At 41.8% G+C, this 26,739-nt stretch overlaps 2 protein-coding genes across 4 annotated transcripts in view; both read right to left on the bottom strand.

Annotated features, from left to right (window-relative positions):
- The window catches only part of NOXRED1 (NADP dependent oxidoreductase domain containing 1), a 20,541-nt gene extending 17,446 nt beyond the window's left edge, over positions 1 to 3,095 (bottom strand). For both annotated transcript variants that reach the window (XM_049612418.1, XM_049612420.1), the window contains exon 1: positions 3,006 to 3,095. In XM_049612418.1, coding sequence (XP_049468375.1) covers positions 3,006 to 3,042 — 37 coding nt within the window. In that variant the 5' untranslated portion in view covers positions 3,043 to 3,095. The remainder of the gene's footprint in view (positions 1 to 3,005) is intronic.
- VIPAS39 (VPS33B interacting protein, apical-basolateral polarity regulator, spe-39 homolog) lies at positions 2,239 to 26,739 on the bottom strand. 2 transcript variants are annotated; one of them, XM_049612411.1, is made up of 20 exons: positions 26,486 to 26,739; positions 22,728 to 22,820; positions 21,521 to 21,623; positions 19,700 to 19,846; positions 18,826 to 18,864; positions 18,414 to 18,478; positions 17,629 to 17,685; positions 16,361 to 16,453; positions 15,685 to 15,718; positions 15,091 to 15,193; positions 13,494 to 13,521; positions 10,194 to 10,267; positions 8,414 to 8,489; positions 7,832 to 7,966; positions 7,119 to 7,160; positions 6,702 to 6,791; positions 5,219 to 5,305; positions 4,542 to 4,631; positions 4,036 to 4,140; positions 2,239 to 3,288 (listed from the first exon to the last, which is right to left on the bottom strand). In XM_049612411.1, exons 2-20 carry the CDS (start codon positions 22,818 to 22,820, stop codon positions 3,268 to 3,270), a joined length of 1,482 nt encoding a protein of 493 aa, XP_049468368.1. In that variant the 5' UTR covers positions 26,486 to 26,739; the 3' UTR covers positions 2,239 to 3,267. The 2 variants fall into 2 exon arrangements, with proteins under 2 accessions (XP_049468368.1, XP_049468367.1); XM_049612410.1 differs by lacking the exon at positions 26,486 to 26,739 and adding an exon at positions 26,295 to 26,436.

Raw genomic sequence — 26,739 nt, 5'->3', positions numbered from 1 at the left:
ACTATATGACAGATGTGTTAATTAATTGGACTGTGGTAATCATTTCACAATATATAGCAAATCATCATGCTGTATACTTTGAACATATACAATTTTTATTTGTCAATTATACTTCAGTAACGGTGGGAAAACAATCAATGATATTCAGAACTCTATTTTATAGCAATGGCAAAATTGAGACCAGAAATCAAAACTATTCAAATCTCTAATCCATTTTTTAAAAAGTAATCTCTATACCCAACGTGGGACTCGAACTCATGATCAAAAGTCTCATGCTGCATGGACTGAGCCAGCCAGGCACTCTTCTAATCTACTTTTTAAATTAAAAGAAATTGAAGTAAAACTCACATAACACAGCCATTTGGAAGTGAACAATTCAGTACATTTGCAGTGTTGTACATGCTCTGGAACCTCTAGTTCTAAAACATTTTTATCCTCCCAGTGAAAGGAAACCCTGTACCCATTAAGCAGTTACCCCCCACTTGCTCGCCACCCTCCTCAGCCCCTGGCACCGCAAATCTTTTTGTCTCTGTGGATTTACCTTTTTTCGCTATTTCATGTGACTAGAGCCATACAATATGTGACCTCTCGTGGCTGGCTTCTCTAATCCTTTGCATAGAAGGGCTCCTATGTCACTCACAATCTCAGCACTTGAAGCGAAGAGTATGGAAATTCTCGTCAAGTCTGAAAAATACTTCCTTTGATCAAAACAGCGAGTAGGTCATCCTAATGTTGCAAGTGATATTTATTGTTCCAAAGGAAAGACAAGTTCAAAACCTCCCCACTCAGCACTGGTTAACCTGTACAGGCGTGGATTCTAGGCCCATCCTTCACTAATACATCCTCAAAAATGTGGATCCAGTGGTTGTGGCTTGGTAACATGTCAAGTTGGCGAAGCTGAGCTACATTTCCCAGAATTCCCTTCCCTGAATGTTTCCAGTTAGGGTGTGCCACAAGACTTTTGCACAGGATCTGGAAGGCTGAAGCAGCAGCCAGTTTGTGTTGCTTGCTTACAAGGTCTGGGCAGGTACTTTGCTGGCGACCGTGTTGATGCGGAGCAGCAGCTGGACCCATGATCACTACACTTTCCCCTGGATCCTCTTACAGCTTCTCACACTCCTGGGCCAGGTTTGTGTTCAGTTTCGTGACAAAGACCACCAACTAGTTTTGCCTGCAGGACACCCACATCCTCAACATTGGAGGCGGTGACAGCTGACACGGGTTCCTGTCCAGCCTCATGGCCTCCATGTTGTCCTTGCTTTCCCTCACATTTTATTCATCTTCCCTTCCCCGATGCCTGTCCTATGGACGTCCACCTCTACCACCAGATACGAAGACAACCTTCCATAGCCTGTTTAACCAATGGCCATACTTGAGTAAAGTCAGATCCCTGTAATGAAGCCCACATATAGACAGACTATATACTCCTAGACATTCTGCTTCTCTAAATGAACCCTGATATACTAGTTAATAAGGTTAATGTGGTTTGTTATTGGCAAATAACGAGCACAATTTAGCAAATCCTGTTTCTTGGACAGCAAGACGGATGGCTAGGGAAGGAACTATGAGGTTACCTGGAATTGCAAAGGGGATCGCAAACTGGAGGAGCAAGAGATAGAGTCTAATCCCCGGAAAGCAGGGTTTGTCAGCATTTGCATTACTGACATTCTGGGCAAGATAATTCTTCGTTGGTGGGGGCTGTCCTACATGGTAGGATATTTAGCAGCATCCCTTGCTTCTACCCACTTGATGCCAGTAGCATTCACCAGTTGTGGCAACAAAGCTTCTCCAGATTTGGACAGTCTCCTGGGGCCCAAATTCTCCCAGTTGAGAACCACATGCATTTAAGCATGCTCTGTGCCTCTATACAACATCTCTTCTTTCTACCCCTTCACCTGCTCCACACAGTCACAGGAGCATAGACTTCTACAAGTTCCAAGAGAAACATGCCCCCCTATGACAGGTTAAGATAGTGAGTCCAGAGAGAAAGGGATTCACCCAACATCACACAGCTTGTCAGCAGCAGAGCTGGGACAAGAGGCCAGGTCTTTTGTCTCCAGGTACAGTGCTCTCTGTTAACCACATGGCTGTACTTTGCCATAAGCACCGTTACTCCATGACCTGACGTGTGTTGACAGACTACTGAATGCGGTCACTGAGGCAGGTTTGTAGTGGTCCCAAGAGACAAGGCAATTATTTCATTGTTCTGTACAAAACATTTGGGAGGGAAAAGAGAAGGCACCAAGGAAGAAATAGCTTTATTAGGAGTCTAGGCATGTCGGGGAAACCCAATTCAGTTATAGAGAAGAGAGGCTTCTATTGGTACAGAGCAGGAGGCTAGCACTCCAGAATACCCTCTTGAAAACCAAGCATGAAACTAAAACCTCCATCTTAATTAATATCCTAACCGTCTGAAATGCTGCTGAGTTTAGCCCTGGTGGACCTTCTGAAAGCTCCTAGTGAAATAATGAGATTTGTGCATAAAGGAAGAGCTCTCTAGCACTGCTGAATCTGAGCTCCATATAAAGTTATGGGTCTGGGGTGGGAGAAGTAGAGGAAAAGATAACAGGGATGTCCTTATCTCCTACACAAGGCCATCTTGGTGTGCCGGTGAAAGAGGAACCACAAGTCTCGAACAGAGGCTAGAACTGGGGCAGCAGAAGGACACTGGCTGAAGAAACTCGACGTCTGGGCACTCTCTGTCATTATGTGGAGGACTCTGTGCAGTCTGGTGTGAGGGCACCTCCAACAGCTCCTGGCTATACTGGCACCCCTTCCTGAGGTCCCTTGAGAGAGAGCCATTTTGGTTCTATTCTGACTCCATTCAGAGCAGAACTCCCAATGTCCAGCACCAAGTCCAGGGTCATAATTAGCTGAGAGGGATGGAGTGGCCATCCTATGATCCCTGACCTCTTAGTCTAGGAGACTTCTTTTCTAGAGCAGTCATTTTCCCAGACCAAGAGAGATCTTGCCCAATATGGGCCCAATCTAGAAATTATTCCCACCTTCACTTGAGCACCAGGTGGAGAGAATCTTTCTCATGAGTCAGAGCTTTAGATCTTGGCCCTTAGATGATGATTCTTGGACAGAAGATCAGTCTGAAGCTGTCTGTGCCCAGACGCTGGTTTCTGTCCTAAGAGTAGCAGGCATTGCCTGTTGATGATGGGTCCAAAGCGATGTGATACTGTAATTCTCCCAACAAAGAGCACTCTCTACTATAGGCAGGAAAGGAAGAAATGAGGCAGGTTTCAGGGTAGCTAATGCCACTTAATTCTTCCATCGAATTTGCTGTGGAAAAGAACAAACAATGATCAGTTTCCACTGACCCCTACAGACAGGCAGGGGAATACAATAAAACAAGGCTCACAGCTAGGTAAAGTAAGAATAAGGAGAATGGAGGGGGAAGTTGAAAAATGTTTTTCTAGTATGTAGGGGAGTTTGCTTATTCAGAGAGGAATTAAATACCCATTCTGTATCTTACAAGCCTGATTTCGGGCATTTATTCTGGCTCTGCCCTCCTCAGGACCAAGATTCACTAGCTTTAGATGACTCCATGGTAGGTTCCCAAATATCTAACAGGGAGCTAAGCTCTATGTGAACAAAAAGCTCAGTAATTTCATGCTATGAGAGATGAGTCAGTTGTGTTGCCCAAATAGCTAAAAGCTGTTTTAGCCACTTACTTCCAACCAGTAGATCATACCTGGCCCCAGAAAACTACCATCTGGATATTCTGCGTCTGCAGCAGTCATTCCCATGGTCCCTGGACGTGTACCTCCTACCTGATGTGTTTAACGATTATCAAGGTACTATGTGAAATCTCAGCCCAAGGTCCCCAGATTACCCCTGGATCATCCCACATCTCAGGAGTAATTTCTGCCTTTCGAAGCAGCGCTTCAGACCCTTAGGCTCACAGACTCTTATATCTATGATGCTCAGCTAACTGTGACCCCATCTTGGCCTTGGGAATATATACTTGATGCTACTTTGGGGATCATCTCCTGAGACTGCTTGCAGGGGTAAACTGTTGCTGCTTACCGAGCTATTCAGAATGGCATCAATCTTCTCCTCCTCTGCAGATCCTTTATCCACTTTACTCCTGTATGCTAGCAACTGCTGACGATCCTTCAGGTCCCGGCAAGTCTGTACCAACACACAGCAATAAAACTTCCAATGAGCCTTCTCTACAAGGGTCTTTTTCTTCCTGCCACTCCCAACACTGGGGCAAGGTTCAAGGAGAGACTGAGAGGCTACAGTGGGAGGACAGTGGGGTCAGGCACCTACAGAATTTCTTACTGAAGAGCTCATGTGGCTGGATTCAGTTCTATGAATTCTCTGAATGCAACAAATTTATAAAAAAAGAGAGGTCAAAGGGCTGGGAAAATAATACAGGAGAACAGGTCTCCAAACTAACTCTTGCCAGATCATCTTGTCTGTTAAAGCCAAAATTGAAAGAAGTACCATAGGATCTAGACAGAGAAGATCATAATCCCCCACTCTCCACTGAGGGTCTAACTCAGGCTTCTCCTTTCTTAGGGACTCACATCAATGACGACATCATGGCACTTGAATTTGGTGGCTAAGTTCAACTTTGTGTCCGCATCTTCCACCAGATTAACATACTCTTGTAATATCTATAGGAAGAGGTACTTCTGATTAATGACTCCCAGACTCATAAAACAAAGAGCTCTAAAAGCTACACAAAAAAAATCCTGAGGAAGGCATGAGTTCCATATCTGATGTCTACAATTCCCACCATCAACCATAAGACTAGTTCTGCAATGGGGAGTGAGGTGGACTCTATGTGGTACTTCCATGCTGGCCCAGGAGAGACAGGAAGAGCACACTCTGCCTTACCCTATAATTAGACATCCATGCCAGCAACAGGTGTGTTCTAGATCTGATCCGATGCTGTGCTCAGTGCTACTTGATGTCCTTTGTCACTGAGCTCTCCTTTTGTATCATTTGAGTAATATGTCAGTGCTCCACACGGGCTAAACACAGTAGATGCTCCTCAGAGAGGGGCAGTCTGGGATTCCTTCTAAAGGGCAGAGGAGAACTTCCCTACCTGACCTTTTCTATATCAAGATCCACTGCAGCTACTATATTGTCTTTAAGATAAGACCAGAGCAGATCAAGTCTCCCATCACTGACCAGTAAGAGGCTAAAAGTTAGGTCTCCTAGAGGATCCTGTACCCAACTCTCTTTAGGAGGCCATTACCTGGACAGGGGCACTATTCTTGTGCAAAATTTCTACAACCCGATGGAAGCCAATGGGCGCTCTCTTCTTGGTGTAGCCCAGCCAGTTCTGAAAAGGGAAGATGAGGCAACAGTAGCTAGACAAGAAAGACTCAACACACTTTGTAACCATTCATTTTACGGTCAGACTAGAATAACACGGTAGGGAGTGTGGATGGATGGGAGGTGGGAGATAGAGAAGAGAAACGAGTTTTTCAGAAAAGTCAAGGAATTTAACAGGATGGAAAAAGAGTCAGAGACAAGAAATAAGTTCTTAGATCTACAGGAAGAGAAAAGTCTATGAAATATGGCTAAATGAAACAAGCAACTTAATTAAGAATACTTGTAGTATGAACTTATCTGGATAGAAAAAAATTCTATCTTCCACGTTTTTATATTCATATAAATATATTTGTAAATTTGTGAGAAGTCTGGGAAATTACCATCAAACTTTTAAGTGTCTGCCTTGAGGAAGGGACTGAAATAGGAGCAGGTAGACAATTGATAAGGAACAATGGATAAGGAACTTCATGTTATTTGACTGTCTATGCTCTCATAGTGTGTGTGTGTGTGTGTGTGTGTGTGTGTGTGTGTGTATGCATATATACAGCGGAGAGGCTGGCTGGCTCAGTTGGTGGAGCATGCGACTCTTGATCTCAGGGGCTGTGAGTCTGAGCCCCAGCCTGGGTGTGACGATTACTTAAAAATAAAATCTTAAAAACAAAAAAACAAGTAAGAACCACCTAACAAAGGGAAGAAACAGAAAATTCTCAAACCTATAGTAGAAAAAAGGATATTTAAAATATAAACAAATAGAGACAACCAAAGTAATGTAAGATCCTTGATTGGATCCTGACAGCAAACACAAAAACATAAAGTTTTAAAGAGCCAATTTGAATATAGACTATACATATGATATTATAATATTAATGTTAAGGGCCTGGGTGGCTCAGTCAGTTAAGCATACAACTCTTGGTTTCAGCTCAGGTCATGATCTCACAGTTCATGTGATCAAGCCCCCTGTCAGAGCCTGCTTGGAATTCTCTCTCTCCCTCTCTTTCTATGACCCTCCCCCACTTGCGTTTTGCCTCCCCCTCTCTCAAAATAAATAAATTTTAAAAATATATTAACATTAAATACCCTGAAATTGATAATATTGTGGTTATAAATGAAATAAATGCCTAAGTATTCAAGGGAAAAGTGTCACGATGTCTGCAATTCACTTTTAAATGGTTCAGCAAAAAAAGAGAAAGTAGATATGGCAAAATGTTAATAAACTAGTGAAATAAGTAAAGACTATTTGTGTTTATCATACTATTCTTTCAATTTTTCCTTCAGTTTGACAAATAAAAGGTTGGAGGAAAAATGTAAACCAGTAACTAGAACTTGAGATTCCCATGAGGCACGAGGTCACAAGACGGTAACTCCGAGGCCCCAGAAGCACCACACAATTCCAGGGCACCCACCTTTGTGGTAAAGAGGGCATCTACATCATGCCAGGCCCGAAGCTTGGCACGAGCGGCCAGGGCCGTCAGCACATACTGTTTATCTGGGATCTAAAAAACAGAGACCAGAGGAATTAAGGGTAAGTAGAAATGCATCAGGGAGAATTCTAGAAAAGACAGGCAAAAATATCCCCTGGGGTTGATTCTGCCCCTTAAAATGCACAAATCTCTCAAGTCATCAAGAACTTTCTCACTCCCAAGCCCCAGCACCACCGTAAGCCATTCGGTTGCAGTCTTTCTTCGCTTCCCACAAACTCAGTCCTTTCCACCTTTAACTGTGAATATTAAGGGACTTCTTGTGCAGGGTTACAAAGCAATATCCACTCCACGTAGTTACCCTGATACTACCTTACCCAACAGTGACCAGTTTATATCTACCTTAAATGTCTTCTTCAGGTTGACTGGACTGCTGAACGTCCCCTAGGATGAAAGTAGAGAAGGAATTTTAGTGTTATTGACTTTCTCAAATACCACCTAATCTAACATTTTCTTTTTACTACATTTCACTCTGTAGCCATTTAAACACAGAAAATAATTTAAGAGAAAAACTCCACCAGGTCTAATAGGATACCACAACTTGGCTGAATGAAACTGGATTAATACATATATTTCCCAATTTTAATGTTAATCTTGTGACCATTATGATCATTCCCACCTACTACCATTAAACTCAAATCTCTTCAAAAAACACAATTTTTTAGAGTACTCACAAATACTTAACACCCTGCTCTTCTCTGTACCATGCAAATCCATTTGAAATTATGGACCTTTGAACAGGGACTGCTGTGGGACCAGCACTGGGGAGACAGAATGTGCTATGCTAGCATGCCAGCTCACCGGAAGCCACACAAGCCCTTACAAACCTCTTTTTCCCACTTAGCCCACCCCTTCTGAGCACAGAAAGTCAAATAACAATGAAGTTCCTTATCCATTGTTCCTTATCTTTTCTGAGGGCCAGGAAAGCTTCCAGGTGGACTTCCAAAAACTATATACACCCATTGTTAAGAGCACAAGGAAATAACTGGCTTCGAAGTATATTCCTCTTGTGCAGTGCGAGTGTATGGGGTCTTTCTTTCACATTTTGCCTATACCTCAGCCTCCGTGTAATGGTAGAAGCAGGAGTAGAAAAGCGTGGTCACTAATGGCATGTTGAGGATAGAAGCTTTGCGGGGGTGCTTCCGGAAGATCTCAGTCTGTCCTGCTGATTCTAGATGCCGATCATTTGCCTGTGGTGGAGTGAAACAAGTGAAAAAAAACAACAATGTCCACAGAGTAGAGGTAAGAAAAAAACATTAAATACTACAGCAGTTGTGTTTCTTATCCTAGCAAAGAGGCAAAGATGAGAAAAAGAAACTGCCCAGGATATCCCAAGGGAGTTTAAAAACCATAAAATGATGACAGAGCCTTGTTGAATGGAGGAAGACTGGAGAAGTAAGGATGAAATGGGAGTTCTAGGAGGAAGAGAAAATACTTCCAGGTTAACAGCAAGTGAGAAGGAAAAGGATGCCTGAGAACAATGGAGGGAAAAGGGCGATCATGTAAAGAGGAAATGAAAGGCTCTCGCAGAGTATAACAGGAAATGACATATATGACAGAGCACAGAAGTCTCCTAGATGCTGAATGACACTGAGCACTGGCATTGAAGCAGAAAACGTAGAGACAAGGAGTCTAACCTCAATAATGATCTGACGTTCCAGGAGGGTGTAATGGTCTTGAATATGTGCAGAATCTTCTGCTGAAAATGGCAAACTGGTAGAGAGCCAGAAGGTTAGCGCCTCTTTTTCTACTAAAACAAGAAACAAACCCAACTAAACCAAAACTCCACTGTAAGCACAAGAGGCTCACAGCGCTTCACAAATCTGATCCCAATGCACCTTTAGACCATCCCTGAAAGGCAGAGAGAGAGAAAGCAGAAAACCGAATAGACCTTTGACTAGGATTCTGTATTTAAGGTTTTGCCACTTCAGGAGGGATCCTGATCAGCACCTGGCTGGCTCAGCTGGTAGAGCGTGAGACTCTTATTAATCTCAGGGTTATGAGTTCAAGCTCCATGTTGGGTGGAGAGATTACTTGAAGAAAAATAAAATCTTTAAAAAAAAAAAAAAAAAAAGGAAGGAAGGATCCTCTAAGTCTACAAGATGTATGTAGTCATCAGTGGTTGTGCTGAGGAATTAGAATCCTCTCACTGTGGGAGCTGGTGACAAATGAGATACTGAGTGAGTGAGCTTAGCCAACTGCCTATCACCCACAACCCAGTGAAGTGCTGTGGTTTCTTACTGCAGAGAAATAAGGTACAATTAAATTACAAGGCATGGTGGTACATTTATAGATTGATAAAGATCTCACAGATCTACACAAACTTGATCAAGGGTCCCTACCTTTCATCTTACATGTGAAAATGTTAAGAGACAAACAGCGTCTTGCCTAAAAGTCATACATGGTAAGTCAAGGGGTAAGGCCAGGAATAGAAGCCAGATTTTAAGCTTCCAGTTCACAGATCTCTCCTTTAGAAAGTGCTGTCTTAGTCCCATACTCCACTCACTCCTGGAAGAATTCTGAAACTCAATTACACTATCCCAGAGAAGCATGAGCCACAGCCAATTTTTGCCAAGAGATAAAGAGAGACAGCAATAGGTTTCAGTTCCTTCACTATTCCAACTTTTCTCTTGGTTCACCAGAGGCCACTATGACATAGCTCAGTATTTGATAATGTTCAAATTAAGGATTGCACAGACAAAGACAAATTTCTAAATGTGAAACCAGGCACTCACGTCCCATTAGGGACTAAAGCAACCATGAATACTGAACCTGAAGTAAGGCCTACCGGGAAGACTCTATACCTGTCTTGAAAGATAGAGGGAAGCAAGTTTCAGCCCAAGATAACAAAGCATTTTATGATAATGAAGGTTATTCAACAATAAAATAAGCTACTTCCAAGAGCAGTGAGTGCGTATCACTGGAAGAATAATATATGGGCTGGTTTTTACAGGGACTTACATCCTGGATAAACACGTAGGCTGAATCAGTGGTTCTTGTGCTTTGGGGTCTCAAGGACCAGTAACACTGAAAATAATATGGAAGGTAAAGTGTTGCCGACTTTTTATTTTAATATATGAGGTCATAAAAAAATTCCAATGCATTTTGTCACCAAAAAAAGGAAGGAGGAAGGAAAAAAAAAATTCCAGAATAAAAGGCAGTCTTCAAATAAAATAAATTTAGCGGTAGAAAAAACCCTCTTTTTATTGTCTTTATTTTTCTCAATTTACTACCCATCAGTGAAAACTCTACTGGGGAATTAATTTTGGAATCACTTCACTGAATGAGACCATCTTTAATGATGCTTATATGACCCACTATTAGGCTTTCCCTTCAACTACCTATCCACTCCCTTAGTCTCTTCGCTTCTCTATTTAAGAAGATTTATGCTTAAAAACATTTCTCCCCCATACTTACCCAATGCAGGTCTTAAGAAATTCTTTTCGTTTCTCGGGGTCCTGAATGTTCAAGTGCTCTCGATAATGAGACAGCTACAATTAAAAAAAAAAAAAAAGGCAGGCTTTGAGTTATTTTCTCTCCTTAGAAGGCTGAGTTAGCTATGTAACTAGACCTTCCATCCTTAAAAACTAAATTCTTCATTATCAGAGATTCCTCTGGGCGTGGATGGGTGTGCGGGTGTGGAGAGGATAAACAGTGATTCAAATTGCTCTTCAGGGGCTGGCTCAGTAAGTAGTGCATGTGACTTTGTTTTTTTTAACATTCATTTATTTTTGAGAGAGAGAGAGAGAGTGAGTGTATGAGTGGGGGAGGAACAGAGAGAGAGGGAGACACAGAATCCCAAGCAGGCTCCAGGCTCTGAGCTGTCAGCACAGAACCCAATGTGCGGCCTGAACCCACGAACCATGAGACCGTGACCTGAGCTGAAGTCGGACACTTAACTGACTGAGCCACCCAGGCACCCCAGTGTATGCGACTCTTGATCTCAGGGTTATACAGATTACTTCAAAAAAAAATCTTCAAAACCACTCTTTGGTTTATTTATAACTGCAATATCTAATACAGTAACCACTACCCATATCTGGTTTACATTTACATTTAAATGATTTACGTTAAATTAAACAATTCAGATCCTTAGTTACAGTAGTCATTTTTTTAAGTGTACAAAAGCTACATGTGGACTAGTGGCTACCATATCCAGTAGCACAGATACAGAATGCTGCCATCATCGTAGGAAGCTCTATTTGGACAGCGCTGGCCTACAATGAAGCACTGAGTAGCTGAGCACCCAGCTTTACTCCAAAGTTTGGCTTTAGCCTATTTAACTAAAACCAGCTTTTGCTTCAGCCTTAGCCTTTCAAAAGGCCAAAGAGCTAAATGCTTACTTCAACATTATTTTTGGCATCCTTGACCTTATACACAATCAATGGTAGCATGATCCTGTAAATACCTAATAATTGACAACATCAGTAACACAAGTAAGGCAAGTCATCTGATTCACTGTTGACACGTGAAGACTCACATTCAAATACCGTAAGTCATACATATAACTCTGAAAGACAATCTTCTTATGTGCTTCCTATTTTGGAATTCTGAAAAAGGAACTGAAGATTAAATCCCTATTTGGGACGCCTGGGTGGCTCAGTCAGTTAAGTGTCCAACTTCAGCTCAGGTCATGATCTCACATTTCCTGAGTTTAAGCCCAGCGTCAGGCTCTGGGGCTCTCTGCTGTCAGCACAGAGCCCACTTTGGATCCTCTGTCTCCCTCTGTCTCTGTCCCTCCCCCACTTGCACGTGAGCACATTTGTGCTCTCTCTAAAATAAACATTAAAAATTAAAAATAATTAAAAAGTTAGTCCCTATTTATTATTACAAGAGCTAACTGATGCAATAATTTATGATGGTTATAAAAGTTGAGATTTTATGCACAATTAAAAACTTTCCAAAAATAAAAAAATAGATTAGGGGCACCTGTCTGGCTCAGTGCGCATGCAACTCTTGATCTTGGGATTGTGAGTTCAAGCCCTACGTTGGGTGTAGAGATTACTTAAAAATACAATCTTTCATAAATAAATAAACAGATTGACAGTTAATATGAATATTAAGAGAATGAACTGGCTTTAAGAAGGACAGTATATCCTTTTAGAAACAAGTATATAAAAATGTAAATGATAACACAGAATAATAGAAATTATATCATAATCTAATCTTCATAAAATGTTTGGTATACAATCATTCCTAGTATTAAAGAAAGCAATCTTTGAGAGCTATGGTTTATTTTTATTGTTCAATTCCATTTGGCCTTAAGTCTTTCAGGAAAGTCCTACTTAGGTAACCTTCCCACTCTGTGAGGAGAAACTGAAAGGAGACTATCATCAGCTTTGTCAATTCTCAAATTCGTAAGGTTGTTAAACTCCAAATTTATATAAAACAGCATGCATGTAAATCTGAATCTTCAATTCAAATATAATAGAGAATAGGAAGAAAATAAAGTTTTAGAAGAAAATGCATTACCCAAACACACCTATTTTCACTAATCAAACTTCAAAACAACAAACTTCATAAGAATGCTGTATGAAGAAAATTCCCTACAGCTTCCAATCTATGGAGATTAGGGGCGCTTTAGTGACGCAGTCGGTTAAACATATGACTTCGGCTCACCTCATGATTTCATGGCTCATGAATTCGAGCCCCGTGTTGGGCTCTGTGCTGACACTCAGAGCCTGGAGCCTGCTTCAGATTCTGTGTCTCCCTCTCTCTGCCCCTCCCCTGCTCACACTCTCTCTCTCTCTCAAAAAAAAAAAAAATGAACATTAAAAAAAAAAAACAACACAACAAATCTATGGAGATTAAAAATGTAAACAAAAAGCTTTTCAAAATGATTGCTACAGACTGCCAATCACTTTCAGTAGATTAAGATAAAGGATTTTTGTGATTGTTCCATGCCTTGAATATTAAGTAAAAGTTCCTTTTACAAAATGTGACTGAGAAAACATTTTCCTCAATTTTATTCTGCTGTGTGAAGAAGGTTAGCAAGATTATTAAGCGTGCCAGCTGAATGTGAGCACTGATAACACCACAAACGTGTGGTGTAGTGACCGAAGGGACAATCCTGCCATGGATATGCTAAGGAATTCTTACCCCTGCGCTACAATGGCAAACTTTTAAAAGTATATCTCTACACTTTTAATAAAATAATGAAATTTTTGGTACAATTTCAGATTTATTCTGGTATTCCAGGAGTTTATTCTGTAATGGTGAAAATCTGCCAAAAATCAGTTTGCACACTTGGCCATTCAGCCCTCAGCCAAAATGTGTATTGGGTGCAGCCCGGCTTGACCTATCTTCCTTCTTGACCTATATCTGCTTTCTAATCCCTCTTAACTCTCCAACATCTTCTAGCATTAGAAGCCAAAACCCAAAAGCTCCTACAAACCAGGAAGTGAAAACAACTAAGAACTAAAAAACAAATTACAAATTGACCAGGCCAGTTTTTATTCATTTATTCAAAAAAGTGTTTATTGACACGCCCAATCAAAAGAGCATATAAAAAGAAACAGTACATCATTTGGATTTAGTTTTCAGGCTTCCCAGTGCCTTTCTCTTCCGGATGCAATCAATACCAAAGGAAGGAAACTGTTAACTAGTCTGGGATCTCGGAGGCTGGGTTTTGGCTTAGATTTCTGGGATCTTGGAGGCTGGGTTTTGGCTTTGATTTCTGTTAAACAGGTCCCCAACTGAAACAAAGGCCACACTTACCGCAAGCTCTTCTGTTCTATCTAGGAACCTGGGAAGAAGCAGAAGGGAGCAGGGCATTTTTATCTATTGATGTGTGGCAGTATAACCTCACAAAATAGGATGGCTGCTCTAGGAGAAACACAATTCAAACTCATAAATTTGCCTCCATAAATGAAATAAGCCCTCCTCTTAAAATTTCTATGAACAACCTCTTCAAAACACATGGTGGATCAGGTATGAATGTTCCCCTGATTGCTCTAGCTGAGAAAAAAGCAAGGACAAGAAGGCATTGCAGGACAGTAATAACTTTGTAATGTTAACAGGTCTGATAGGCTCAGAGCCTCCACAAAACCTTAGCCCACAGTAATCTTACAGGGTTTTTTGGAAAGATTAAAGCCCTCTTCTCTGTCAGAACAATCCTGGAAACAGATCTTCTATATTATTCTGTTGTTTTCACGTAGTGTAGAATGGGTTTTGTCTATCCCAAAGGTGGTAAGACCTTGGAGAACAAGGACATTGTCTTCTAATTCTTTCTTATTCTGAATGGACCACTGTAACTAACATCACTGCTTTGGCCTAGAGGTGATGCCTAATAAAGCCTTGCTGATCGGGAGGGAGGGAGGGAGGGAGGGAGGGAGGGAGGGAGGGAGGGAAGGAGGGAGGGAAGGAAGGAAGGGAGGGAGGGAGGGAGGGAGGGAGGGAGAGAACAGCCTGCCTCAATGAACATGTCTTCTGCAAATTCCTCGCTAACATCTGTAATCTTGGCCCTGACCAGGTGATCTGCTTTTCCCACCATAGTCTTGGAGCAGCTCACCACTGTGCTGGAGTCACTAGATAATTGGAGTTACCATAGGCCACATTATCAGCCTAAACAAAGGTTCTAACCGCTTTCCTGACATTGAAGAAAAGACATAATATACATTTTAATCTAAGGGCAGGAAAGTCTCTACTGATTAGAATGAGATAGGGAAGGAAGGAAAACATGGTAGAAGATATTCTCCTGCCCCTGACCACCAGCACATATGCCTACCTCTTGCCTCTCTATCTATTAGAATCCTACCTAGTCTCAATTCCTAAACACCTCCATGTGGCTTTCCTTGGGTATCCTGACTAAAGATTGTTATTTTCTTCTTTTGCTCTTCCACCGTACTTCCCACTGGCATCATTGGGGACCAAGCAATAAAAGATACCTTTATTCTGAGTCTTTTATAACAAAATGCTTAAAAATATTAATACAGACTATGTATTAAGCTAAGTGCTTTTCCCACACTAACTCTTTTAATCTTCATAATGACCTGCCGGGTACAAATCATCATTTCCATTGTACAGGTTTGGAACTAATGCTTGGAAAGGTTGGGCAACTTGTTCAAGGTCACTCTATGAACTAAGTGGTGTTGCCAGTATTCAATGTAGGTATGTTTGACTCCAGGGCCGCCTCCTTAACCACCTGCTATACTGTCACTTTATCACAGGCTGAGGTGCATTATTAGTTATCCCATCACCGTTTCAGTATCTTATCTAATAACAAAAAAAGGACAATATCTTTTCTCTTTGTATTCTCCAGCGTGCTTTGAATAAGGACTCAGTAAACTTCATAGACAAGATGATCAGTTCTTACCTGAAGAGGTCTAAAAGCAACTTTTGATCCCCTATTTCTTTAAGGAAGTGAATGAGATGTCTCAGAGCAACCTGTCGCACCTCCAGCTCTCGGAAGAGGATCTCTGGCAGGCAGGAAATAGTTAGGTGGGGAAGATTAAAGCCTATTACTCAGGTGTGAAATTGGTCTCCCTCCTCATACATTCCAAACATCTCAGACCCAATCACAAGCAAGGAACAGCTTTTTATGGTACCCATTCCTCTGGCTCAATCCACCATCAATGCACTCCATGGTCCAGGGCAACTCTTAGCCATTCAGTCAGCCTTCACCAACTCAACCAGCAGGCACCTAGCATGGACTCTGAAGTCCTCAAATCAACACAGCCATCTGTCTGTCTAGCAAATAGGGACACTTCGAAGTGAATAGACTTATCACCCTACAGGATGAAAAACTGCCCTCAAGAGATGAGATGGATACTCTGAAGTCTTAGGCCATCCCAGCTGTCTCAGAAACAGACCTGATCATGGTGAATTCTGATAAAAGCCACAATGACATTCTCCCTTCAAATGTAGCCGGTATCTTGTTGACTGAAGATTTCTCTCAACCCATGCTCACCTTTGCTCAGTGTCCTCTTCAGGAATATCAGAACCTAGAGGAAAGGAGAACAAAGAATAAATTACTCTGTGTAACCTTTCAAACGCAAAGCCCTGCCCTGAGCTCCTGATGTCTAGAAATGATGTCAGCGACACATTAGGCATCTTGGCAGATGTCTAAGAGAAGTCCACCTGCCCATTCCCACACTGGCAAGAGACACCCCCTCTGAGAGACTGCTCTCATACCTCTTCTCTCTCAGATTACTTTTTAGAAGCCAACCTGCTGCTTCCTGATTATAATCAAGAGTTCCACATACAATGCATGTCCTGCCAGCCGAGCCTCAGAGCATGTATTACTGAGAATCCTACACTTTAAGAGGAATCGAGGGGGTGCTTGGGTGGCTCAGTTAAGCATCTGACTCTTGGTTTTAGTTCATGGTTTGTGAGTTCAAGTGCCGCATCAAGCTCTGTGCCCACAGCACAAAGCCTGCTCAGGATTGTGTCTCTCCCCCTCTCTGCCCCTTCCATGCTCTTGCTCTCCCTTTCTCTCTCTTAAAATAAACAAACAAATAAATAAGAGAAATCCAGGATCTTTACTAGACATTTAACCTAAAATGTTAAAGTCCTATTCTGATTGGACTTTGAGAAACTACTGAAAACAACAATTAAACAAACGACAAACAAAACCCACAACTTACTGCAGTAATGACATTTCCATCATGCATGCTTACTGCTTCCTCTAGGAGTTGTAGCTTGTCCTGTAAGGAGCGGAATCTTTCTAGTGAGCAGGCCTGGCAAAATAAGAACAGAATTAGCGTGCAAGAAAGTCCTGATGTCCTGATGAAGTCCTGCCAAAGTCAATGGGTAGAGAGATCACCTGTTCTCTTTTTAAGGAGGTATAATTTACATACAATAAAGTCTACCCTATTCAACTGTAAAATTCAGTGAGTTTGACAAGTTCATATACTACCATAATCAAGATACAGAACAACTCCATCACCCCAAAAAGTTCCTTGTCAGCTTTGATGCCAACTCCCCCTCGACCCAATCTCTAGCCCCTCACAACCACTCATCTGTTTTTAATCACCAAAGTTTTCCCTTTTCTAGGATTTCAGAAACAGAATCATACAATATGTACTCTTTCACATTTGGCTTCTTTTACTCAATTTCACTTTTGTTTGTTTGTTTGTTTTGTTTTTAGTAGGCTCCACACCCACATGACTTGAACTCATGACCCTGAGATCTAGAGACACATGCTCTACTAACTGAGCCAGCCAGGTGCCCTTCAAGATCACATTTCTGAGATGAATCAATACATTGTGGTGAGTACCACTAATTTATTCCTACTTGTAAACAGTTTGCCATTGTATGGACATATCACCATTTATCCATTTATCTCCTGAAGGATATTTGGGTTATTTCTACTTTGGGGGCTATTATAAATGAAGCTGTTACAAAAATTTGTGTACAAGTCTTTGAACATAAGTTTTCATTCCTCTTGGATTGTAAATGTCTAGCAATGAAGTTAAGTGTATGTTTAACTTCATAAGAAGGTGCCAGACTATTTTCCAGAGTAGTTTTAACATTTTCCCTTCTTGCTCTCAGTGTACCAGAGTTCTGGCTCCTCCACAGCGTCCCAATGCTTGGTATGATCAATACTTGTAAGTTTAGCCATTCTAGTGGCTATACAGTGGTATCTCACAGTTTTAATTCACATCTTCTTGATAACTGTTAATGTGAAAGAACTTTTCAAGTGCTCTTTGGCTATTCACCTATCTTTTTTTGATGTAACTGGTTACATCTTGCACCAAGTTTTTTACTGAGTTGTTTATCTTCTTATTGAAGATAATTATTGTTCTTTATATATTCTTGATAAAAAATCCTTTATAACACATGTATTTTGAAAACGTTTTCTCCCAGCCATGGTGCTCTCTTCCCACAAGAATTCTCTCTCCAATGGCCTTACCTTGCCCTTCCGAAGGCGTCGCACTGTGTCACTGGGGCTCCAGTCATTGCTATAATCCTAGAATATTAGCAACACACGAATCTCAAGAAGTTAAGGGATCAGCATTATCAGTGTGCCAGCTCCTCACTTAAAACTCTTATCTTTATTCCTTAATGGGGACATATTTTGTGGGAGGGAATGAATGAAAAAAAAATGAAGAACAAGAATGGTCTTGTTCTGAGTGTCTGAAGAAATTACAACAGGGACAATACAGGCAAGAAGAGATGGATCAAAAAGGGAAAGAACCAACTGGCAAAACCATAACCCTATGCCTACTGGTTCAGGATTTCACCCCCTAGATACAATTAGTCACATTTTGGGATTCTAACTGACGGTTATGCAGACAGAAGGAAAAGAAGGAGACATGTTTCTCTTCTGGATCTTATGATATACTGTCTTCCTTATGAATCAATTTACTTTGTTATGTGCTTCTTGGGAATATGAGCTCCACAAAGCTTCCAGACCACAGCGATGATCAAAAGTTTCAAAATACAGCCTTCAAAAGGCAGTGTAATGGGTAAGGGAAGTGCGCTAGGACGGAATATGTAAATAAACGGAGTCCCAGTTCCACCACTTAATAGCTGTGAGACCCAAGGCAAGCCCTGATATTTAGAAATCCAGTTTTCTTCTCTACATAAAAGTTAAGGTATTAGCTGGTCAAAAAGTTAGGAAGATCAAGCAAGATAACGTATGTCAAAGCACTCTGCACTGTGTGAAGTGTCACACCAGTGCAAGATATAACTCACCCTGTACTCCCCCTTAGGTCTGCCCAGCTCTGGAGCATAGCTTTTGGCAGGTGTGTCCGACAGAGCTGGAAAAAATAGGCAGCTGATTCAGAAGGACACCATCTTCATGTCACTCCTCTCCTCTACTGCTTCCTTCTCACATGCATTTTTTTGACTCGTGAGGTCCCAAGGCATCTTTATGGCCCAAAATAGATCTCGGCTCCTCCCCAGAAACAGCGCCCCTAGAAGTCACCCCTTGCCCCTATAGCCAGAATGATCTTGACCTCCTTACTCAAAATCAGAAAATTTCTCTAATGGTGTTAGACTCAGAAAACATTTCATCTAATTACCACCTATCTCCATGACCCTGCAGAGTGTACCCCATATCAGTAACATCTCCCATAGTACTCCAGAGCAGAGGGTCAATGCTTACCATCTGAAAGGGACTGGAAACTTCCAGGTCTAGTTCTCCCTGGAAGTAAAGAACATGTAAAGGGAGAGGTCAATAGTTCCAGTCAGAGGCATTTCACTTGGTTAAGGATGCAGTATGTATAGAACCTTTCTTATGCAATGTGGGAACTCAAGGCTTAAAACAAACCTCCATTCAACTTCAGAAATTTGAGGTGCCATGAAAAACAAAGTCAGGGAAAAAAATTTTTTTTACTTGTGGTAAAATATACATGACATAAACATTTTTTACCATTCTCAAATGTACAGTTTGGTGGCACTGAGTACATTCACACTGTACAACCATCACCACTATCCATCTCTAGGACTTTCTCATCATCCCAAACTAAGACTCTGTACCCATTAAACAATAACTCCCCATTTCTCCTAACCTCCAGTCCCGGTCACCACTATTTTACTGTCTTTATGAATCTAAATATTGTAGGTATCTTATAGAAATGGAATCATACAATATTTGTCCTTGTATGTCTGGCTTACTTTTTTAAGGAACTGCCATACTGTCTTCCGCAGTGGCTATGCCATTTTATATCCCCACCAGTAGTAAACAAGGGTTCCCTACAGCAATGCACAGGGGTAGGCAGGAATCCTGACCTAGGTAAATTTCTTCAGCACCTGCCACAGAACTAATGTCAGTTTTGTTCATCATGTTCCTGTCAAATCCCTCTGAACGTCTCTCTTCTCTGACTTCTAATCCCTAACTGCCAGTTCCAAAGATAATTCTTTATCCTTCAATAATCTTTTTCTTCCAGAGTAAATGAAAATTATAAACTGGGTGCTTCTTTTTTTTTTTTTGGAAAGAGAAAAGGAGGGCCCCCCTACCCCTTTAACAATCTCTTTACCTCTAAAAAAGCTGCTCAGGGAGTAGGTAGAAGTAGGTTTGGGTAATTGTGCATAGGAGGAGAAGCTGTTTCGGCTCTTGAGCTGTTCACGCCCCTCCTGGTTTGACCCACTGTTACCAGCAGTCTCTTTGATGGACCATGAGATACCTGTGAGATAGAACTAAATCAGTGATTCTCATACAAAATAATCCTTGATATACAGCATTCTGATAAATACTAAAAGTTTTTCACCAGAGGCCCTGGTCTGTTATTGACATGGACTTAAAAAATTGAAGTAGAGAGAAAAAATAAATTCAAATCGACTCATCAACAGAAAAACGAGCAAAGGAAATTAACAAATGGATCACAGAAAAGGAAATTCAAGTGGCTATAAAACATACGAAAAGATGCTCAACCTTACTTCTAATAAAAGAATTACACAAAGTAAAAGTGCACTGAGATACCATTGGCCCCTGTAAAACTGGCAAAGATCTAGAGTTCAATAATACCCTGTGTTGGCAAAGCTGTGGGGAAACAGGAACACTCAAACATCGCTGATGGGGGCACACTGGTACAGTCCCTGTGGAGAACAATTTGGCAATATCTAACCCATACAGATGCAAATACCCTCTGCCAGTGATGCCACTCAAGAATTGATCTTTCATATACTCATATATGGGCCAAAAACAAGGTTATTGGTAGCAGTATAAACAAAAGATTGGAAACAATCTAAAGTTCATCAAAAGTAGACTGTTTAAACAAATTATGGTAAACCCATACAACATAATCGATGCTGTTGTTTTAAAAGAGAGAATGAGAGTGGGGCGCCTGGGTGGCTCAGTCGGTTAAGTGTCCGACTTCAGCTCAGGTCATGATCTCACAGCTCATGAGTTCGAGCTCCACATCGGGCTCTGTACTGACAGCTCAGAACCTGGAGCCTGTTTCAGATTCGTCTCCCTCTCTCTCTGCCCCTCCCCTGCTTGTGCTCTGCTTCTCTCTCTCTGAAAAATAAAATAAAATAATTTTAAAAAATAGAGAATGAGAAACTTCTTTACGTACTGATATGGAAAGATCTCCAAGCTATATTGTCAATTGAAAAGAGCAGGGTATAAAGCATGCTACCACTGGTGTAAAAGAGGGGATAAGAATATACATATTCCTATATGCATTTCCAAATGTAAAAAGAATCTTTAGTTGAACACACAGGAAACAAACCACAGCAGTGTTTTGGGATAGCAGGGACTGAGAACAGTAAATGCACGATAGTGTGAGAGGGAAACTTTTCATTCATTGCCTAAAATACTATATTTTTAAAGTGGGATGATATTCCTACATTAAAAAAATTTTAACATTCTCAAAAATCAGATGGACTCTGCAAAACCATTAAGTGGTATTATAAAACAGCTAGACGATGAGACTTGGTGGCTAAGGAAGTCAGTCCTGCCAGCCAGTTAGGGGCAATTAAGCCAATAGTCCCAAATATGACTGCAAATTGGAAGCACTTACAGTACCTATCACAAATTAAGACCCTCACCCCCGAGACCTACTGAATCTAAGTCTCTGGAGTGAAGCCTAGGAATTTAATTTTAACAAGCACCCCAAGTGAGTCTGAAATACCCAGCCAAGCATTAACCCTAAGACAGCAGACTAGACAGCCACATGGGAACTACTGTTATTTCCTTAAGTATCTTCTGAGATTAAATTTCCAAATGTATGCTCATCTGAAAATAGTCTACCCTCATTCCCCTTCCTGACAAAACACTGGGAGGACAAGCAAATGGAGCCCTCATTAGTGACAAGAACCCTGAATATCAATCCCCTCCTATAGCCTCTTCTACTTACTTCCCACTGGCTCCCCACTCCAGCTGACTCTCTCCAGGTCATCGTCATCATCATCATCCACGAAGTCTCGAAGACTATTTACTGCTCTCTTGGATTCCTTTAACTGCAGAGGGACATAAGGCAGGGCACTCAGGTAAGCAGTATTTCCCACCTATCTCTTTGACAATCAAGGTGGCTGAGCAATTGGGACTTAAAGATGGCAAACACTTTCACCCTTTGCAATCTAGTCTGCCAGATATTTGCCAAGAAAACAAATTGTTCTTTAGCCAACACTGCAGTCCAGTGGCAAGAGTTAGAAGGAATCAAAGCTGCTTTTAGGTTCTAATAATAGGGGCACCTGGGCGGCTCAGTCAGTTCTGACTCTTGATTTCAGCTCAGGTCATGATCTCACAGTTCATGGGATCCAGCCCCATATCAGGCTTTGCACTGACAATGTGGAGTTTTTTGGGATTCTCTCTCTCCTTCTTTCTGCCTTGCCCTAGAGTGCATGCGTATGCTCTCTCAACCTCTCTCTCTCAAAATAAATAAATAAACTTAAAAAGCAAACAAACAAACAAACAAACAACTCTTGAGGCGCCTGGGTGGCTCAGTTGGTTGAGCATCCAACTTCAGTCAGGTCACGATCCCACAGTTCATGGGTTCGAGCCCTGCATTGGGCTCGCTGCTATCAATGTGAAGCCTGCTTCAGATCTATCTGCCTCTTTGCCCCTGCTCCCCTCAAAAATAAGTAAAACATTAAAAAAAAAAAAAAAAAAAAACCTCTTAAAAAAAAAAAGCGCTAATCATATTCCTGGCAATGACTTACTGTGTAAACCTGAGTGAGTTTGTCCATCTCTCCAAAAATAAATGTTTTCCCATTTGTAAAATAGATGCAATAAAGACAACTTCCAATCCAATTCATTGTTCAAAAATAACAATTACATCATATGATAAAAGACTTGGGGTTCTGAGGGAAAAAAAAACTGAAAGGAATAAGTTACCTTAAGAACAAAAGTAAGAAGGGTGGAGAGTTGATTTTTACAATCTTTCTGGCTCTGTTTTGAAACCTCTTTTCTATGAAGATTTTTCTAAAGGTCTGACCCCAAACACTTCTGAGCCTAATGGACACACAGTCAAAAGCTAGCTTAACAAGGACACAAGGGGAAGGAATTTTAGAGTGGCACTGTGGAGGAGGTGTGACCTGCAACAATTGCTCAAGAAAACCCACCTGTGACAGTTCATCATCTTCATCATCAAAGGTGAAAGCCTTGAACTTGGAGCTGTTCCAATACTCCTCCTCATCACCTTTTGTCCGATTCATCTGGAGTAAGAGTAAGACAGATACATGTCGTTTCCTGGATCACTTCCCACAGAGCTCCAAAAACTTTAATTTCCTTCACTACAAACTCTCCCTCCTACCCCACACCCCAGTGATTTGGGGACATTTCAAAGAATTAGAGCAAATATTGAATCTGCCACATAAAATCAGATCCTTGGGTCTCCAACTGATCAAATCATACTTTTGATACTCTAATTACCCATGAGTACTCATTCATTCCTAGACTACCTACTTTGTTCAAGGCACTCTCTCAGGAGCTGTGAGGGATATGTAAAAAATGCAAGATAGGGGCGCCTGGGTGGCTCAGTAGGTTAAACGGCCAACTTCAGCTCAGGTCATGATCTCATGGTTCGTGAGTTCAAGCCCCACGTCAGGCTCTGTGCTGACAGCTCAGAGCCTGGAGCCTGCTTCGGATTCTGTGTCTCCCTCTCTCTCTGCCCCCCTCCCACTCGCACTCTGTCTCTGTCTCTGTCTCTCTCAAAAATAAACATTAAAAAAAAAAAGTACAAGACACAGCCCCTCTTCTGAAGCACCCTACAAGAAAGCTGGGGTATTCAGCATATATATGTATAAAGGTAACAGCACAAGACAGGCAAGTGTTATAAAAATGCATCCCAAACTTTGCTGAATACACAAGATCAAAGTATCAACAAAACCCGGGTGCCTGGGTGGCTCAGTTAGTTAACCATCCAACTTCAGCTCAGGTCATGATCTCACAGTTCATGAATTCAAGCCCCACATCGGGCTCTGCACTGACAGTGAGGAGCCTGCTTGGATTCTCTGTCTCCCTCTCTCTCTGCTCCTCCCCTGCTCACACTCTCCCCCCTCTCTCAAAAATCAATATTTAAAAAATTAAATTGAAGAAAAAGCACCAACAAAACATAAAAATTGCATTCACGTATTCAACATTTATCTAATACTGAGTGCCATCTTTGAGGCACTATTCTAGGCCCTGGGAATACCACAGTGAATAAAACTGGCTCTTGTTTTCATACATGCTTGCTAAATGTCAGAAGAAAGCAAGCAAAGATTAAATGAAGTAGAATTATCCTGCCTGTATCTTCAAATTATGATTAATTTACGAATAAGTATTGGCCAAATTCTGGGAACTGAGAGCATGGCCAAGAAAAGAAAAAATATATATATAAAGAATCAGTCAAAATACCACAAGTCCCTCCCATCACTATTCTAAAATTAGATTTCACTCTGAAAAAAATTATCAATGCCAACTGGACAGAGTGAAAACTGATTTAAACTAAGAAAACAGTGGGGTTCCTGGGTGGCTCAGTCGGTTAAGGGTCCGACTCTTGATTTCAGCCTGGGTCAGGATCTCACAGTTTCTGGGATTGAATCCCATGTCAGGCTCAGCACTAACAGCAAGGAGCCAGATTAGGATTCTCTCTCCTCTCTGCCCTTCCAGCCTGCTCACACATGCTCTCTCAAAACAAATAAATATTAAAAAACAAAAAACACTAGGATGGAGTAACCAAAACTCCCAAAGCAACAAAAAGAACTCCAGAGGCTACACAGGGTTAAATTCTAAAGAATTCATTTGCTTTTCCTTTTCTCTCAATGGTACCTTTCACAACAGAAGCTTGACATACACTCATCACGGCAGCCCTATTGAAGCTTCTGATGGCCCTTAACATACTCTACAGATATTCCTTAACTTACAATGAGGTTAACATCCTGATAAACCAAGCGTAAGAAAATATCGTGAGTGGAAAACACTGAACATCATGGCTTAGCCTAGCCTACCTTCAATGTGCTTAGAACACTTATATTAGCCTGCAGTTGGGCAAGATCATTTAATGCAAGGCCTATTTTATAATAAAGTGTTGAATATCTCATGTAATGTATTGACTACTGTACTGAAAGTGAAAAAACAGAATGGCTGTGTGGGTGCAGAATAGTTTAAATGTACCAGTTGTTCACTCTTGTGATGTGGCTGACTGGGTGCCATAGCTCATTGCCACTGCCAAGCATCACAACAGTGCAGTGTATATTGCCAACCCAGGAAAAGATCCATATTCAAAACTCACACTATGGCTTCTCCTGGATGTGCATCACTTTTGCACCATCATAAAGCTGAAAAATCGTAAGTCAAACCACTATAAGCCATAGTTTCCTCATCTGTAAAATGGGCATAACAATAGACCCCTTACCTTATAAAACTGTTGTGAAGCTTAAACTAGATCATACATGTGGAGCACCTAGTGTCTGATACAAAAGTAATGCTCAGTATTAATTTTTATTAGTAAAGCATCATGGTAGCTTAGAAAAAGCTAGACAGAAAATACTTTCAAGCAATCCTAAAGATTAAAAAAATCTGACACAAAAATGCTGAGAGTGGCTATCACCAACACTGAAGATGTACATAGAGCATGTAAATGTCCCTGGCACAGATTGTCAACTTAATAGAGCACTCTCATCCTCACAACAGCTCTGTAAGGTAGGTCTGGCAGATTCCATCTCTATTTCACTGATGAGGAAGATGAGGCACAAAAGAATGCGGTACCAAAACCACTTTGCTAATTGCTCCTATAATCCAGGTTTTCTAGCTCCTGGATCACTTCCACTCTGACATGCATGGTCCTTCTGTTTTACTCTAGGGAAAACCAGGGCAGTAAATAAATATCTGGAAATATCTACAGATAAGCATAGAATATGTCTAACACACCCGATAATCCACCAGAGAATTTCTGGAATCGTTTTTAACCATGCAACCGCAGGGGATACTTGCCACCAACTCGTACTTCTAGCCAAATCAGAACGTAAATTTACTTGCCAAGTAAAGAGATAATGATAAAGATTTAATGGCTCTACAAGTTGCAGCAACCAGGTACAATTTTAAGAGTGACTGGAAAAAGTGCTTCGACATGATTTCAAATACAGCAGAGGCTTGTCCCTATCGTCACCTGTCACCTGTTTACTGAGAGCCCACAAGACAGGGAAGCAAATCCGAGGTACAGGACAAAGGAAGGACAACAGGCATCAGGAAAAAAAAAAAAAATCCACAACCAACACGCTCCCAGCCTCAGGACGCTTCAGAAACCAGCTACCGAGAAGTTACACTCAGATTCAATTATGTTCTGAGCCAGGCTTCCACATGTGAGGTTATTAACGGAAACCGGGGAATGTGGGTTAACCTAGGAAGACTCTACAGGCAAAAAGTCCAGGAAGCCATGGACCTACTGCAGTCGCCAGAGTCCGGCGGATCGCTGGCAGAGTAAATGCTCTTTCAAAATCAAACGTCGAGGCTCACTCACAGCTCCAACCTCGAGTGTACTCGAGCTCGCAGCGTACTCGGTCGCTCCGACTGGAAGAGTCGGGCCTGGGGGGCGGGGGGGGGGCGGACGGTCTAGGGACACCTGAGAGAGTAAGAGGAAAGGATATGTCTGCGGCGTGGCCGGACTCAACCAGATACGCGGCCCAAGCGGATTGGGACACCCTCACCTCTTCCACACCGAGCCCACCCTTTCAGGGCAGCGTCAGACTCTTCCGCCGCTGGACCACCCTTTCTAGTCAGGCTAAGCTGCATAAAAATGGGCGGAAGCGAACAGTCGCTGGGTGGGGCGGAAGGGGGGAACGTGAGTCAAGCAAGAGGCCGCAGAGCATGCTGGAAGTTGTAGTTTTCCCGCCTTTACCTTTAAGCGCTGTCCGGAGGTGCCACAGGGCTTCTTGACTACAACTCCCAGAACTTCTGGCGCTCCGTGCCTAAGTAGTTTCCTTTACTTTTAGCGCGACCTTCCGCGGTTATCCAGCGGGTTACTAAACAAGACTACAATTCCCATGAGGCTCAGCAAGGCCAATGCAGAGACTAGGGAAACAATGAGACGTGTTCTTTGTGGCCTTAAGGGTGATAAATGGCCGCGTGAGCGGTTGCTTTTCCGGCCCATTT

This window comes from Panthera uncia (genome assembly GCF_023721935.1).
Source record: "Panthera uncia isolate 11264 chromosome B3 unlocalized genomic scaffold, Puncia_PCG_1.0 HiC_scaffold_1, whole genome shotgun sequence".
Classification (NCBI taxonomy): Eukaryota; Metazoa; Chordata; class Mammalia; order Carnivora; family Felidae; genus Panthera; species Panthera uncia.
Note: the sequence above shows the minus strand (reverse complement) of the source record. Positions and strands in the feature narration are given on the sequence as shown.

What these genes read in the sequence shown, in the direction of transcription:
- VIPAS39 (XM_049612411.1), bottom strand. Translation starts at nt 22,820, where the DNA reads ATGAATCGGACAAAAGGTGATGAGGAGGAGTATTGGAACAGCTCCAAG. An exon ending in ATGGAAATGTCATTACTGCA is followed by an intron (nt 15,719 to 16,360) that starts GTAAGTTGTGGG and finishes CCTTTCCTCTAG; the next exon opens with GTTCTGATATTCCTGAAGAG. An exon ending in GCCATGATGTCGTCATTGAT is followed by an intron (nt 4,141 to 4,541) that starts GTGAGTCCCTAA and finishes GTGTTGGTACAG; the next exon opens with ACTTGCCGGGACCTGAAGGA.